This window comes from Centruroides sculpturatus, unplaced genomic scaffold (genome assembly GCF_000671375.1).
Source record: "Centruroides sculpturatus isolate CEXI.00-Female unplaced genomic scaffold, Cexi_2.0 scaffold1535, whole genome shotgun sequence".
NCBI lineage: Eukaryota > Metazoa > Arthropoda > Arachnida > Scorpiones > Buthidae > Centruroides > Centruroides sculpturatus.
The window spans coordinates 101,176-116,785 of NW_019386313.1; the positions used below are offsets into that span (position 1 = coordinate 101,176).

General features: G+C 37.1%; 1 protein-coding gene across 1 annotated transcript in view; it reads left to right on the plus strand.

Annotated features, from left to right (window-relative positions):
• LOC111614509 (uncharacterized protein DDB_G0286591-like) overlaps positions 1 to 12,074 on the plus strand; it is a 62,551-nt gene extending 50,477 nt beyond the window's left edge. Inside the window, exon 9 of the mRNA XM_023355879.1 lies at positions 10,350 to 12,074. Coding sequence (XP_023211647.1) covers positions 10,350 to 10,497 — 148 coding nt within the window. The 3' untranslated portion in view covers positions 10,498 to 12,074. The remainder of the gene's footprint in view (positions 1 to 10,349) is intronic.
• Positions 12,075 to 15,610: the final 3,536 nt, after the last annotated feature.

The following is a 15,610-nucleotide window of genomic DNA, read 5'->3' on the forward strand; positions in this document are numbered from 1 at the left end:
AGTACAAAAATTACGCCAAGACTCCGTCCTTTTATTATTTATTAACAGCTTATATTGCCTGTAGCAGTTCGTATATTCCTTTCTTTTGCATTCCTTTCTGTTAGGGTCACTCTCCTTCCTAAACCTGCGTTTACTCCTTCTTACCTCCTTACGCTTATTTGCTAGTTCGGCATCCCACCATGGGGCATTCCTTTTCCTAACTCTGATTTTTGTAGAGAGGAACATGGCCTCGTGGATGGTATTGGTGAGGTTGCTTATGACTTCGTCAAGTGCAGCCATGGAGTCCAAGGATATTAACGCAGGCGGCCTCCAGAGGTTAGTAATGTTGTTGTGGAACATCTCCCAGTTGGTGTTATTCGTGATATTGTACTCGTGGGTAGACTTACTGTTTTTTACTGTTGTCAGGATGTAATTGTGGTCGCTGGCTGAGATGAGGTCCATTGTACTACAGTGTACTTCCTGGTCAAGCATACCAGGGTTCCCCAGACAAACGTCAACCCAGCTCCTGCCCCCACTGGTGGAGCAGGTTGGGAGCGGGCTGTCGTTCAGAGAAGACAAGTCAAAAACAGCCATAAACTCACAGAGGAGGTAGCCCCTAGGGTCCTCCACCGGACTGTGCCATAGGTGAGACTTGGCGTTAAAGTCACCCATCAGGAGCACACGGTTGCCCTTCAGAAGGTCCAGGGTCTGACTGAGGGTCTCCAACGGTGGTTTAAGGTCCTCATCGGGCGAGCAGTAGAAACTGATTAAGTAAAAGGGGTCCCTAGGGGTGTCCACCCTAACAGTAGTGTAGTAGTAGTTAGAGAATTGAGTCACCATTTGTACCGTAAGTCCTTTGTTGTAGATTACTATGCCGGTCTTTATCCTGTTGTTGTTGCTGGGGGGGTGAGAACCTTACCAGCACCAAGCATGGCCACCCTCCCGTTCACCACATAGGGCTCCTGAACAGCTAGGATGTCGATATCCTCTTTAAGAGCCTGATGCAGGGCCTCAGAGGCAGAGGAGGCAGCCTTTGAACGTTGTAAATTAATTTGCAGGATTTTAAGATTATTCTTGTTACTTCCCTGTTGTTTGTCCTCCATGAGTGGGTGCGAGAGGTCAGAACCAACAACAAGATTAGACGGAGACATTATTCATAATTTATTGTTCTGATTTGGTAAGCCTTATACCTCTGTAATAACGGGCAGCCTTTATCGAAGGCATTATGGTCTGTAGGAAGGGCCTTGTTTTCTGGCACTGTTTTATTATGCTTCTTACAATTTGAGCATTTAGGGTCCTTCTCCAGGTTAGGGCATTCTTTGAATTTATGTTTCTTTGTACAGTGGGTGCACCTTTGTCGTTCCGTGCACCTGTAGGAGGTGTGCCCGAAGCCAGTACAGTTGTAGCATCTGGTGATGTCTATGTAGTCGTCTATAACTATCGAACACCACCCCAGATAAATTCTGCCTTCCTGCATAAGTTTATTCCGGATATCCGGTCTCACGCTTAGGACTGTGTGGGTCCTATGGTTCCCTCCCTTTGGGTGGAAACTGTGTGAAATCTTGGTAGATTCAAGGAACTCTTGTTCGCTGATTCCCTCCTGGAGTTTTGTATTCTGATTGTAGATATCTTTTAATAGATCCTGCTCCTCTGAGTCCGTTGGGACATTATATAGGATTATTTTTGGTGATTTTTTCCCCTTCTCGACTAGCTTTATCTTGTCAGTCAGGGCATCCTCCTTTTGCACCGCATGCTTTAATACCTGTAAGTCTTTATCTTCCAATACTTGAATTTTTATATCTCCTTCTGATAGGGGTCTGATAGTTTTAATCTTTATTCCTAGTTGCTTGGGGTCCACGTGGCTGCGTAAGAGCTCTAGTGTCTCCTCCGGGGTGGGAACAGGCTCGTCAGGATTTTTAATTGCCGATACAATAATCTCATGGTTCATATTTTTTGGATTTTTTATCCCTTCTAATGCGGCTGATTTTTTGGCTATCAATTTAGTAGTGTTGCTGATGGGGGTGCGCTGGCGCTTGGTTACCTCAGCGTAGGTGCCCATACTAGATAGCCCTTCATACTTTGTTAAGGTTTTAACCTGTTGTCTTAACTCAAGGACCAAGCCAAATATCTGGTTGGCCGCCGCGTGCATTCTGATGGCCGCTTCCTTGACAGCAGCCCTTTCTTTACTCTTCACAGACACATTGGTATTCGCAGGTATGCTAGAAACGATGATTTCAAGTTGCGAATTGATATTAGCTATTAAGTCCTCCTCAGCGTAGCTGTTATTTGATAAAACACAATCTGTAGTCTCTTCCATGGTTATCACTACACAAATACACTTTGCCAAAGTACACTGGAATTTATGGATCGAACGGTGTAAGACTCGTGGGTGTACGACCAACGCAGCCCGAAAAACCGGGCGGGAGAGACCCGAATTAGGGTCAGCTAGAGTGCTAGGTTCAACCACGTGGTGAGGTCAATGACCTTTCACCCCTTTGTTCGAGTAAAAACTAAAACAGTCGTAGCGGCTAAACTACTAAACGTAGCCGAATGAAAATAACGTGACAGATAGGCAATTAGGTACCCAAAGAAGTACCCTGATATGGGCAAGATCGGTGGCCCGATAAGCCCGCACGTTGGCCCGCGGTCACGTGACTATCGATCGGGATAACTGGAGAACGGAGAATCGTAACGAAAAACTGTAGACGCCGTTATAAAGCTTTTAAACAGTCGAGTAATTTGATATAACGAATTAAGATTTCTCCCCGGAAATCGCCCGGAAAAAGTGGCCGGAAATAATGAAACTTCCGGAGCCCGTAATTCCTGAACGGCTGGACCGATCCAAATAAAGTTTATATTAGAAGATAGCTTACCGTGAGACGAACTCAACGATATATAATATTCCACCGATTGATCAATAATTAAGCCGATGCGACGATCGAAAGCTGGAGCGAGGTGAAGCACGTCCTAACGGTGTCGCGACTAAGCTCTTCTTTCTTTCAATTTGACAGCCATGTCGATCTTTGATTTATATTATATTTTGACACTATTGTAAATATTGCATAGCTGATACAAATTAAGTAAAAAATGATCAGTTTCTCAGTTAATTTTTACTGACAGAACAAAAGACGCAGAACATGTGGTCGAGGTCAATGTGGACTTCACGGACAAGGTAGAAGAGACATTTTTTCGCTTCACATTAATTAGTCTTTCGAGTCGACAGCCATGCCAATCTTGGATTTGTATTATATTTCGACACTATTGTAAATATCACATAGCCAATCCAAATTAAGTAAATTATTTGCTTAGGTCATTTCTCAATTTTTACCAACAGAACAAAAGACATGGACTTTGCGAACAAGGTAGGACGTGCCACGTACAGATTTTAGCCACACTGCTAAAGATGCTATACTAGGGTTGTCATTACATCTGATGACATTACAATTGGGTTAAGCTGTATATTGTTTGTGCAAAATAAAAAAAATAATTTCAGACAATACAATAGCCACAATTATTTTTTTCAAAAACGGGAAATTTTTGTTAGGAATTGACAAAAATTCAACCTGGGCTGACATGCAACAGAAAGAAATTTCTACATAGATAGGTTAATTTCACCAAAAATGCATCGTGGTCGACTTCATGGACATGGCCAGTAAAGTCTGAACGATCGCACTCAAAACCTGTGATGCCGAAGAAGATTTGAGAATGAGAAAGAGACCCGCTTGAACTTCAAAGTGATTCTACGTAGTAGTGAATCTCCGAGACATAGTCTTGTCCCAAATATGGCTTTGCTGTTTTACTTGTTTATTTTAGATTTGTATTTTTATATTAAAATGAATAAAAATTTAGAACTTTGTACTGTATATGCAAGATAGCATTAAAGAATAACTAAGTTTTATTTATTAAGAATATCAATGCAAAGTTTAAACTGATGAAATACAGTCACTAATTTTGTTTTCATTTTATATCTAGTAATGTTTGGTTGGTTGTTACATCTTGAAATATCTGCATTTGAACAAACACTTAATAATAAATCTTTCACAGAAGCTTTTGCAGAATTATAATATTAAAAGAATTGTCTTTAATTATGTCAGTGTTTTTCTAACTTTTTCTACTAATGGTGCCCAACATCAAAATTTTTTTCTTCACAGTATCCCTATTTCTTTATTAATGGAGAGTTACTGCATTTTAATAATGCATGCATGAAGTGTTTTAGCACTGTTCAGCACTATATTTCATGGCAGTGAGGCCTAACAATGGCTAAATGTAAGAAACCACTAAACACTAGGAACCAAAAAATTTTTTGACAATGAATCTCTCTTCTTTAACAGCTTTTGTGACCTGCTCTACTTTCTGAGATGAATTTTGGATCGTCTGTATTTTTAAGTTGTAAAGTTTAAATTGAATCTTATTTTAAAACATTTATTATAATTGATATGTTAGCACGAATAAGAACTTAAAACAGCATTTTCCATTATTAAACGATATCCAATATACAAAAGAATCCTGTACAAAGTTATGTAGTTGTGAACTACCGGGGAGGTCAGGAACCATTGACTCTCCTTTTCAGCTACAGGTCGTTAAACCTGCCCACTTGTCAAGATGGCTAAATTTCGAATGCGGTCCCGAAGGGTCGGGATTCTTTTTTGTCAGGTTGAGTGGAGGAGGTGAGAGGGGTCGTTGACGAGGCGATATGCGAGTAAAAGGACACCATTTAACAATGGAAACAATGATTTATTAGATTTACAAAAAAATAAAGATTACAAAATTCGCTATCTCCTAACTCGCGGAGAGAGAGTTTACAATTATTTGTGTCATACCTCTAGTAGATTTCAATGTAGGCACAGAGTTCGATGCACAAAGTAAAAATTCCTAGAGACTTAATCCTTTCAGACCATAGATGTGAGACTCCTCCAAGGAAGGGGAAAGAAGTCGCTTTTATAGCTTCGAACAGGGGAAATTGGTCAGGTGATCCCCCTATTGTGAGAGGTAGAGTTGGTCCTGCAGGTGTGGAGGTTAAAGTTGTTCCCAGGACCAAAACAAAATGACAAATTCAGACTTTAACTATAAACTTTTTGTCTTGCAGAAGAGGAATGTCATTGTTTGAGGGTTGAATGTTTATATTAACGATGAAAGTTATAAGTTTCAATCAATATTTGATTCTTTTTTCCCGGCAATGTTATTTTAACGAGGAGGCGACAAATTTATTTCAAATATATCGAAAATTTTAGGGGGGAAAATGAACAATTTTGATAACTTATGGATACAAATTCACTGAGTTCAGCGTTAATAAAGTTTCTTTAGTATTAACACAAGCACTTTCGACGAATGTATAATCGTCGTCTTCAGGTGAAAAGAATAAGATTTTAACAAGACAAACGTGCAGGATATTTCAAAGGAACAAAATATTTAAAATTCAAACAGGCGTCCAGAAATTCCGTTAAGAACGTGCAAATAATTTTTTGATATGTTTGAATTTTTATATTTTACGATGTTAGCGGCGCATGCATGAAAACGCTACCGCGTTGGCGATACGATGTTAGGCGCGTTTCGCTTTTTAGGCGCCGATATAAGGCAATCCACACCCCGGGTAGATCGAGGGTGGGAACATTGCACGCTTCTGAAGTAGCCGTGAGAAGCGCTTCCCAGATAAACACAAGCCTTCGATTGTTGCAGCATTTAATTATTTCCGTTCTGGGCCATAATGGGTTGTAGCCTTGCTCGAGAACTTTTTTAGCGAGCTCAGTAGAACATCTTCCTTTGGCTACGTCATCCTGATGCTCAGCAAGGCGGGAGGCGAGCATTCTTGTTGTTGCTCCTATGTATCTTGTAATATTTCCCGTTACCGGATTTTCTAGGTGTATCTTGTAAACCCCTGACTTTTCTAAAGTGGTTAGCCTGTCCCGGTCGTTGCAGATACATCTGCGCAGGCTTGGTAGGGGAGTTATGGGTAGTATGAAATTATGTCGTCGAAATATGCGGCTGATGCGTATAGAAATTGGTCCAAGATACGGCAATGATGATTGGATCACGGATGCTTTTTCCTTTCTGTACAGCGTGGTACATGGGTATAGGGCCTCTTTTACTTTACGGAGCACATGCTCGTATTTGCCATATGTAAATCCTGCAAGAGATACCGCTACTCTGATGATGTCTAATTCCATTTTTGTTGCTAGCTGTGTCGATGGAAGCAACAATGCTCTTCTAACCAGTGCAGCAATGGCGGCATTGATATACCGCGACGGTTGGAAAGCATCTGCCGGGATAATATACGGTAACATATCAGATTTGTGGTGAACAGCAAATTGCGGCCCCTCAACCGACTTTTGTATACACAGATCCAGGAACGCTATTGAATCCTCATGCTCCCTCTCCCAAGTGAACTTGATTGTAGGGTATATGCTTGAAAGATGCTGCACAAATTTGATAAACTCCTCCTCTGTATTCTCCCATATTATTAGGATGTCGTCGACATAACGTAAGTATAGCGACGGATAACTGATGGTAAGAGGGGAGTTGAAAATTCTACGCTCGACTTCTCTCATAATGAGCTCGGCCAAGACTGCAGATAGCGGAGAGCCCATCGGAACTCCTCGTTTCTGCAAGTAGATGCTCTTGTTAAAAAGGAAATAGTTGTGCTCAGTGATGAATGTCAGCGCATCACGTATGTCTAGCACTTGTTGTATGTTGAATCCTTTTTTGATGATCAAGGAGTTAGCAAGCATTACGGCTTCAAAAACAGGTACCGATGGATATAAGGACACCACATCCAATTTGTAGAAAGTATAGGAATCTTTAGGCGTACCCCTCATGCTGGAAGCAATGGTGGACTTGGCAGCTATAGACGACGGGGTAACATATTGTGATTCCGGAAGAAGTTCACGCAAAAACTTTGCGAGCGCCTTTTCAAGGAAATATGTAGGATGCGATATGTATGTATATCCATCGGTACCTGTTTTTGAAGCCATAATGCTTGCTAACTCCTTGATCATCAAAAAAGGATTCAACATACAACAAGTGCTAGACATACGTGATGCGCTGACATTCATCACTGAGCACAACTATTTCCTTTTTAACAAGAGCATCTACTTGCAGAAACGAGGAGTTCCGATGGGCTCTCCGCTATCTGCAGTCTTGGCCGAGCTCATTATGAGAGAAGTCGAGCGTAGAATTTTCAACTCCCCTCTTACCATCAGTTATCCGTCGCTATACTTACGTTATGTCGACGACATCCTAATAATATGGGAGAATACAGAGGAGGAGTTTATCAAATTTGTGCAGCATCTTTCAAGCATATACCCTACAATCAAGTTCACTTGGGAGAGGGAGCATGAGGATTCAATAGCGTTCCTGGATCTGTGTATACAAAAGTCGGTTGAGGGGCCGCAATTTGCTGTTCACCACAAATCTGATATGTTACCGTATATTATCCCGGCAGATGCTTTCCAACCGTCGCGGTATATCAATGCCGCCATTGCTGCACTGGTTAGAAGAGCATTGTTGCTTCCATCGACACAGCTAGCAACAAAAATGGAATTAGACATCATCAGAGTAGCGGTATCTCTTGCAGGATTTACATATGGCAAATACGAGCATGTGCTCCGTAAAGTAAAAGAGGCCCTATACCCATGTACCACGCTGTACAGAAAGGAAAAAGCATCCGTGATCCAATCATCATTGCCGTATCTTGGACCAATTTCTATACGCATCAGCCGCATATTTCGACGACATAATTTCATACTACCCATAACTCCCCTACCAAACCTGCGCAGATGTATCTGCAACGACCGGGACAGGCTAACCACTTTAGAAAAGTCAGGGGTTTACAAGATACACCTAGAAAATCCGGTAACGGGAAATATTACAAGATACATAGGAGCAACAACAAGAATGCTCGCCTCCCGCCTTGCTGAGCATCAGGATGACGTAGCCAAAGGAAGATGTTCTACTGAGCTCGCTAAAAAAGTTCTCGAGCAAGGCTACAACCCATTATGGCCCAGAACGGAAATAATTAAATGCTGCAACAATCGAAGGCTTGTGTTTATCTGGGAAGCGCTTCTCACGGCTACTTCAGAAGCGTGCAATGTTCCCACCCTCGATCTACCCGGGGTGTGGATTGCCTTATATCGGCGCCTAAAAAGCGAAACGCGCCTAACATCGTATCGCCAACGCGGTAGCATTTCCACGCATGCGCCGCTAACATCGTAAAATATAAAAATTCGAACATATCAAAAAATAATTTGCACGTTCTTAACGAAATTTCCGGACGCCTGTTTGAATTTTAAATATTTTGTTCCTTTGGAATATCCTGCACGTTTGTCTTGTTAAAATCTTATTCTTTTCACCTGAAGACGACGATTATACATTCGTCGAAAGTGCTTGTGTTAATACTAAAGAAACTTTATTAACGCTGAACTCAGTGAATTTGTATCCATAAGTTATACAAACATTGGCGTGAGTTTTTAAATTTATTTGAACAATTTTGGCCTTACTCTGAGGTCGGATCTCACGTAGTGAATGAGCGAGTGACTCGTGAGTCATAGTCACTTGGCACAACTGTTCAATGAGCAATACATAATTTTAGATATAACCATCCATGGTTATTCATGTGCTGACTAGGGATGACTCCTGGGTGATTATAGAAGTCATCTCCAGTTGGCACTGTGAGTAACCAAGCAATACATATTTTGCTATAACTACATATTTTATTGACAATTTAAAAAACAACTGAATTCTACTGTAGAATTATATTATACAGGGTGATTAACTTGAGACTGAGTACTTACTTTTGTTCAAACCTCATGATTGCAAAGTAACATTTGAATAACATGAAATGAAAAACATAGCTTGGCCAACCAACTCCTCTGTCATGGAATAAAGAATTGTTCTGTTTGTATTTTATGCTCATTTTTCATTTGATGCAGATATATTCCACATTATAAGTGAATAAATTCCACAAATAGTCCTGGATGTATCTCATTGTATTTCAGAATTTTTTCAGGGGTCTGCTCCTAGATCATCTTTCCCTGGAATATTCCTAATCCTGAGACTCCCAGTAAAGCTATCTCATAATTTGCATAGCCACATCTATAGTTGGTCTAACTACACCTCTCATATTCATTCCAGGAATGCAGTTCACATTTAAAAACCATAATTGTGTTATGTTGATTGAATTAAAAAAAATACTTTACATAAAATAATATGCTTAAAATAAAATTAGATATAATTAGTTGTTTCATATAAATTTGCTGATAATTTTAACTGTTTAAAGTATATTAGATGTGTGTAAGTTTTTACTATTCTTCTGTTATCCTGTAAATTTTGAAATTGTGTTGAATCTATAGAAAAATTTTAAATTGTTAAATCAAACAATTTAATTTAAAAATAAATTATCTAAATTGTTTAAAAATCTATTTTAAATTTAATTTAACAACTATATTTAATAAATTTTTTTCAGTAATAGTGACTGAGTAGAAAAATCATTTCAATATGTTTTATCATGTGATCTTAATACTGTATATAAAATCCTCATTAGCTTGAAATTAGAGACAAAATAATCATGACTTTGAATTAATCAAGATTTACATATTTTTGTATAATATGCCAAATACCATGTAACTGATGTAATTTATTAAGCAAATGGAATATGGCTACTTATACTTATGGCTACATTCATTAATTAATAATTATTCATAATATAAATAAAATGCAGGTAAACAGCATGTGTCTGGGCAACCTCACAGGTTGTCAGATCAGTTTTATAAAATGTTAAGCAGAATTCTCAAAATCTTCCCAAATTATTCTTAAAGAAGCCTAAAAAGTAGTGAGTCACCCAAATCTAGTAGCATAGAGCCATACAAATATCTCAATCTGCTACTTTTAGCCCAATCTTTCAATCCTAAAACCCAGCCATATTTTATGAGATAAGAGAAAATGGGTAGTCAATGAGTAAAGTGAAATCCAAAAATGTTTTACTGTAAAAACAAAAGCATGCTGAACAAGTTAGATTTGTTCATGGTCTATTATTCTCTTATAGGATGAAGGCAAGTGAACTTCAATCTAAACATATGCATATCACAGTTCAAACAGAATTTCACTTTGAATTTCAACATAGCCATAATTGAAACTAAATTCCCTTTAACATGTAAATCTCTATATCTGGAGTGTGACAAATAGTACAGTTATGAACTAATGGGATTTCAAACTATCTGAGTTCAAATTAACGAGGATTTCCTGTATATTATTAGTTTTTCATTACTGATTTGTTATTTTAATCAGTAAATTCTTTAAATATGTTTTAAGACTGTTTTTATATGAAATAAGTATTTTCGTATTTAATTTAAAAAATATTTATAAAAATTTTATTCTAGAGTTTTGAAACAAGTAAATTTTGAAGCACAATTTGCTCAGCTTCCTGAATATAATCCTGAACAGTCTCCATCAGGTATTTCTTCTCTTCCAAATTCTCCATTTGTACAGAATTATTGTAAAAAAAGACGATTGTCTAGTAAGTATTAACAAAAAGTTATTATTATTTAAAATAAAATAATTAATAGTCTATTTACTTAAAACAAACAAACAAATATTTTCATAATAATTTCTTTTTCTTCAAATTATCAACAAATGATTCATCAAGAGTCAATTTGAAATTAAAAGTTACATTTTTTTTTATATTTCCTTATTCACTGAAATATAAAAATCATTTATATGGACTAATAACATATGATAAACAACATTTCCTGAAAGTTCGGTCTAATTTTCTGAAATATTACATTAATCAAAATAAAAGAAGTTTGAAAGTAACGTATAAAAAATAATTTAAATCTCATTACTTAATACATTTAATAAATCTGAATAAAGATGATGTACTAGCTACTGTGGTAACTTAGCTGAATCGCTTAATGCATTTTTAACAGTTGTATTTTTAAATAAGAGTAATTAATGAGATATTCTCAGTTAAAAGACAAATTCTAGTGTTGGATGAAGGGAAAGTCTTCAATAAAGTAGACAAGCAGGTGGGGTGGGCTATGATGGTGGTGGTTGATATGAGTGAGTGAGGACATACTGCCAGCTATGGGAGTATGTTCTCACTCACTTTGGAGTCCTTGTTATTTATACATGTATTGGTATCAGTGATTATAAATTTCACATCTCTCCACAATGCTGGCATGGGAGTGGTGAGAAACTGTTTGGATTTCAAATCCAATTTATTTTTTAACTATTCTTTAATTTGGATAGAACAACATGAAAGCAGAATAGGGAACAATGACTTCATTGTGAATCAGTCCTATTATATATATATATATATACACACTGAGTGGCCAAAAAGTTAGAGAAGCCCCTTTGAATTTGAAAATAAATCAGTCTGACAGTGATATAGAATGACATAACAACACAGAGTTGCTTATATAAGGTATGCTCAGCTTCAGATGATGTAGTTATCATGGAAGTTAATGTCAAAATGGGTAAGACGAAAGATTTAAGTGACTTTGAATGATTATCTGTGCAAGAAGAGCTGGTGTCAGCATCTTTGAAATGATGACTTTTTTATTTTCTTGCCCAATAGTATCGCGGGTGTTTAGAGAGTAACAGTTGAGAAAAAAAAACTTTAAGCAATTTGGACAATTCTAGTTGAAAAAGGTTGGTGAACAAGAGAGGTGAAAGACGATTAGCACACATAGTCCACAGCAACAGAAGGGCAACAACACGACAAATTACAGCTGAATTCAATGCAGGTGCATCACAAAGCATATCTCAATGCACAACAAAATACACTTTGCAAAAGATGGAGTTTATTATCAGGAGACCATCAAGAGTGCCTTTGGTATCACAGAAAAATAGGAAAAGGCACCTGTTGTGGGCCCAGGAATGACGAAATTGGTCACTTGAGGACTGAAAAAAATAGCCTGGTCTGATGAATCTCATTTCCTTCTCCAACATGCAGATGGCAGGATCAGAATATGGCACGAAGAGCACTATTTCATGACCCCTCCTGCCAAATGACACTTCTTCAGGCTGGTGGCAGTGGAATTATGGTCTGGGGAATGTTTTCCTGGAATACACTAGGTCCTTTGATATTTGTGGACACATCTCTGAATAGAACAGCTTACTTCAACATCACTGCCGATCACGTACACTCGTTTATGGCTGTAATGTTCCCTGATTGAGATGGTCACTTTCAGCAGTTCCCATCAGGCATTTCTTCTCTTCCAAATTCTCCATTTGTATAGAATTATTGTAAATGCACTTTGATTTGTAATTTGTAAATGCTCTATTAATCTCAAATTGGTTTGAGGAACATCAATCATAGTTTAACCTGCTTTCATGGCCAGCTCAGTCCCCTGACCTTAATCCTATGGAGAATTTGTGGGACAAAGTCAAAAGATCACTTCAAAGCTTGGAAACACCACCATCCAATCTGATCCAACTTAAAGCTGCCATTATGTTAGCATGGGCCAACATTCCTTAGCAATGGTATCAGCAACTTGTTGTCTATACCAAGAAGAATATCGGCTGTGATCAGAGCTAAAGATGGACCAACTCATTATTAGAGGGTGTCTTTAATTTTTTGGCCACTCTGTGTATATGTATATAAATTATTGTTAATATAAATAAAAGACTAGATTACTCTGCTTCAAATAAAACTAAGCAAACAATAAAACCTCTAACTTTTAACTTTAGTTAGTGAAAATCTATTGTTATAAATTACTTTCCAATACTGGGATATAATTCTGTTTAAACATAGAGAATGCCTAAACCAGCATACCTCAAATAAACTCTTTTACAAATTTTTTCATCTGTTTATAACAGACATCTTCATCTTCAGTTATATATAATGAAGAACTAACAGGCAAAATTAAACTTTGTTCATAAAAGCTTGTTCAATTTTAATTTTGTCCATTTGGTTCTGTGTTATATATACCCGAAGATGTCTGTTATAAACAGATTAAAATGTTAGTAAAAGTGTTTATTTGAGGTATGTTAGTTTAGGTGTTCTGTCTATGTTTAAATATTGTTAAAAAAGAATTAAGATAATTATAAAATTATTTTAAAAAAAATTAATACTTTCTAAAATANTGCATAGCTGATACAAATTAAGTAAAAAATGATCAGTTTCTCAGTTAATTTTTACTGACAGAACAAAAGACGCAGAACATGTGGTCGAGGTCAATGTGGACTTCACGGACAAGGTAGAAGAGACATTTTTTCGCTTCACATTAATTAGTCTTTCGAGTCGACAGCCATGCCAATCTTGGATTTGTATTATATTTCGACACTATTGTAAATATCACATAGCCAATCCAAATTAAGTAAATTATTTGCTTAGGTCATTTCTCAATTTTTACCAACAGAACAAAAGACATGGACTTTGCGAACAAGGTAGGACGTGCCACGTACAGATTTTAGCCACACTGCTAAAGATGCTATACTAGGGTTGTCATTACATCTGATGACATTACAATTGGGTTAAGCTGTATATTGTTTGTGCAAAATAAAAAAAATAATTTCAGACAATACAATAGCCACAATTATTTTTTTCAAAAACGGGAAATTTTTGTTAGGAATTGACAAAAATTCAACCTGGGCTGACATGCAACAGAAAGAAATTTCTACATAGATAGGTTAATTTCACCAAAAATGCATCGTGGTCGACTTCATGGACATGGCCGGTAAAGTCTGAACGATCGCACTCAAAACCTGTGATGCCAAAGAAGATTTGAGAATGAGAAGGAGACCCGCTTGAACTTCAAAGTGATTCTACGTAGTAGTGAATCTCCGAGACATAGTCTTGTCCCAAATATGGCTTTGCTGTTTTACTTGTTTATTTTAGATTTGTATTTTTATATTAAAATGAATAAAAATTTAGAACTTTGTACTGTATATGCAAGATAGCATTAAAGAATAACTAAGTTTTATTTATTAAGAATATCAATGCAAAGTTTAAACTGATGAAATACAGTCACTAATTTTGTTTTCATTTTATATCTAGTAATGTTTGGTTGGTTGTTACATCTTGAAATATCTGCATTTGAACAAACACTTAATAATAAATCTTTCACAGAAGCTTTTGCAGAATTATAATATTAAAAGAATTGTCTTTAATTATGTCAGTGTTTTTCTAACTTTTTCTACTAATGGTGCCCAACATCAAAATTTTTTTCTTCACAGTATCCCTATTTCTTTATTAATGGAGAGTTACTGCATTTTAATAATGCATGCATGAAGTGTTTTAGCACTGTTCAGCACTATATTTCATGGCAGTGAGGCCTAACAATGGCTAAATGTAAGAAACCACTAAACACTAGGAACCAAAAAATTTTTTGACAATGAATCTCTCTTCTTTAACAGCTTTTGTGACCTGCTCTACTTTCTGAGATGAATTTTGGATCGTCTGTATTTTTAAGTTGTAAAGTTTAAATTGAATCTTATTTTAAAACATTTATTATAATTGATATGTTAGCACGAATAAGAACTTAAAACAGCATTTTCCATTATTAAACGATATCCAATATACAAAAGAATCCTGTACAAAGTTATGTAGTTGTGAACTACCGGGGAGGTCAGGAACCGTTGACTCTCCTTTTCAGCTACAGGTCGTTAAACCTGCCCACTTGTCAAGATGGCTAAATTTCGAATGTGGTCCCGAAGGGTCGGGATTCTTTTTTGTCAGGTTGAGTGGAGGAGGTGAGAGGGGTCGTTGACGAGGCGATATGCGAGTAAAAGGACACCATTTAACAATGGAAACAATGATTTATTAGATTTACAAAAAAATAAAGATTACAAAATTCGCTATCTCCTAACTCGCGGAGAGAGAGTTTACAATTATTTGTGTCATACCTCTAGTAGATTTCAATGTAGGCACAGAGTTCGATGCACAAAGTAAAAATTCCTAGAGACTTAATCCTTTCAGACCATAGATGTGAGACTCCTCCAAGGAAGGGGAAAGAAGTCGCTTTTATAGCTTCGAACAGGGGAAATTGGTCAGGTGATCCCCCTATTGTGAGAGGTAGAGTTGGTCCTGCAGGTGTGGAGGTTAAAGTTGTTCCCAGGACCAAAACAAAATGACAAATTCAGACTTTAACTATAAACTTTTTGTCTTGCAGAAGAGGAATGTCATTGTTTGAGGGTTGAATGTTTATATTAACGATGAAAGTTATAAGTTTCAATCAATATTTGATTCTTTTTTCCCGGCAATGTTATTTTAACGAGGAGGCGACAAATTTATTTCAAATATATCGAAAATTTTAGGGGGGAAAATGAACAATTTTGATAACTTATGGATACAAATTCACTGAGTTCAGCATTAATAAAGTTTCTTTAGTATTAACACAAGCACTTTCGACGAATGTATAATCGTCGTCTTCAGGTGAAAAGAATAAGATTTTAACAAGACAAACGTGCAGGATATTTCAAAGGAACAAAATATTTAAAATTCAAACAGGCGTCCGGAAATTCCGGACGCCTGTTTGAATTTTATAGCTATAGCTGCCAAGTCCACCATTGCTTCCAGCATGAGGGGTACGCCTAAAGATTCCTATACTTTCTACAAATTGGATGTGGTATCCTTATATCCATCGGTACCTGTTTTTGAAGCCGTAATGCTTGCTAACTCCTTGATCATCAAAAAAGG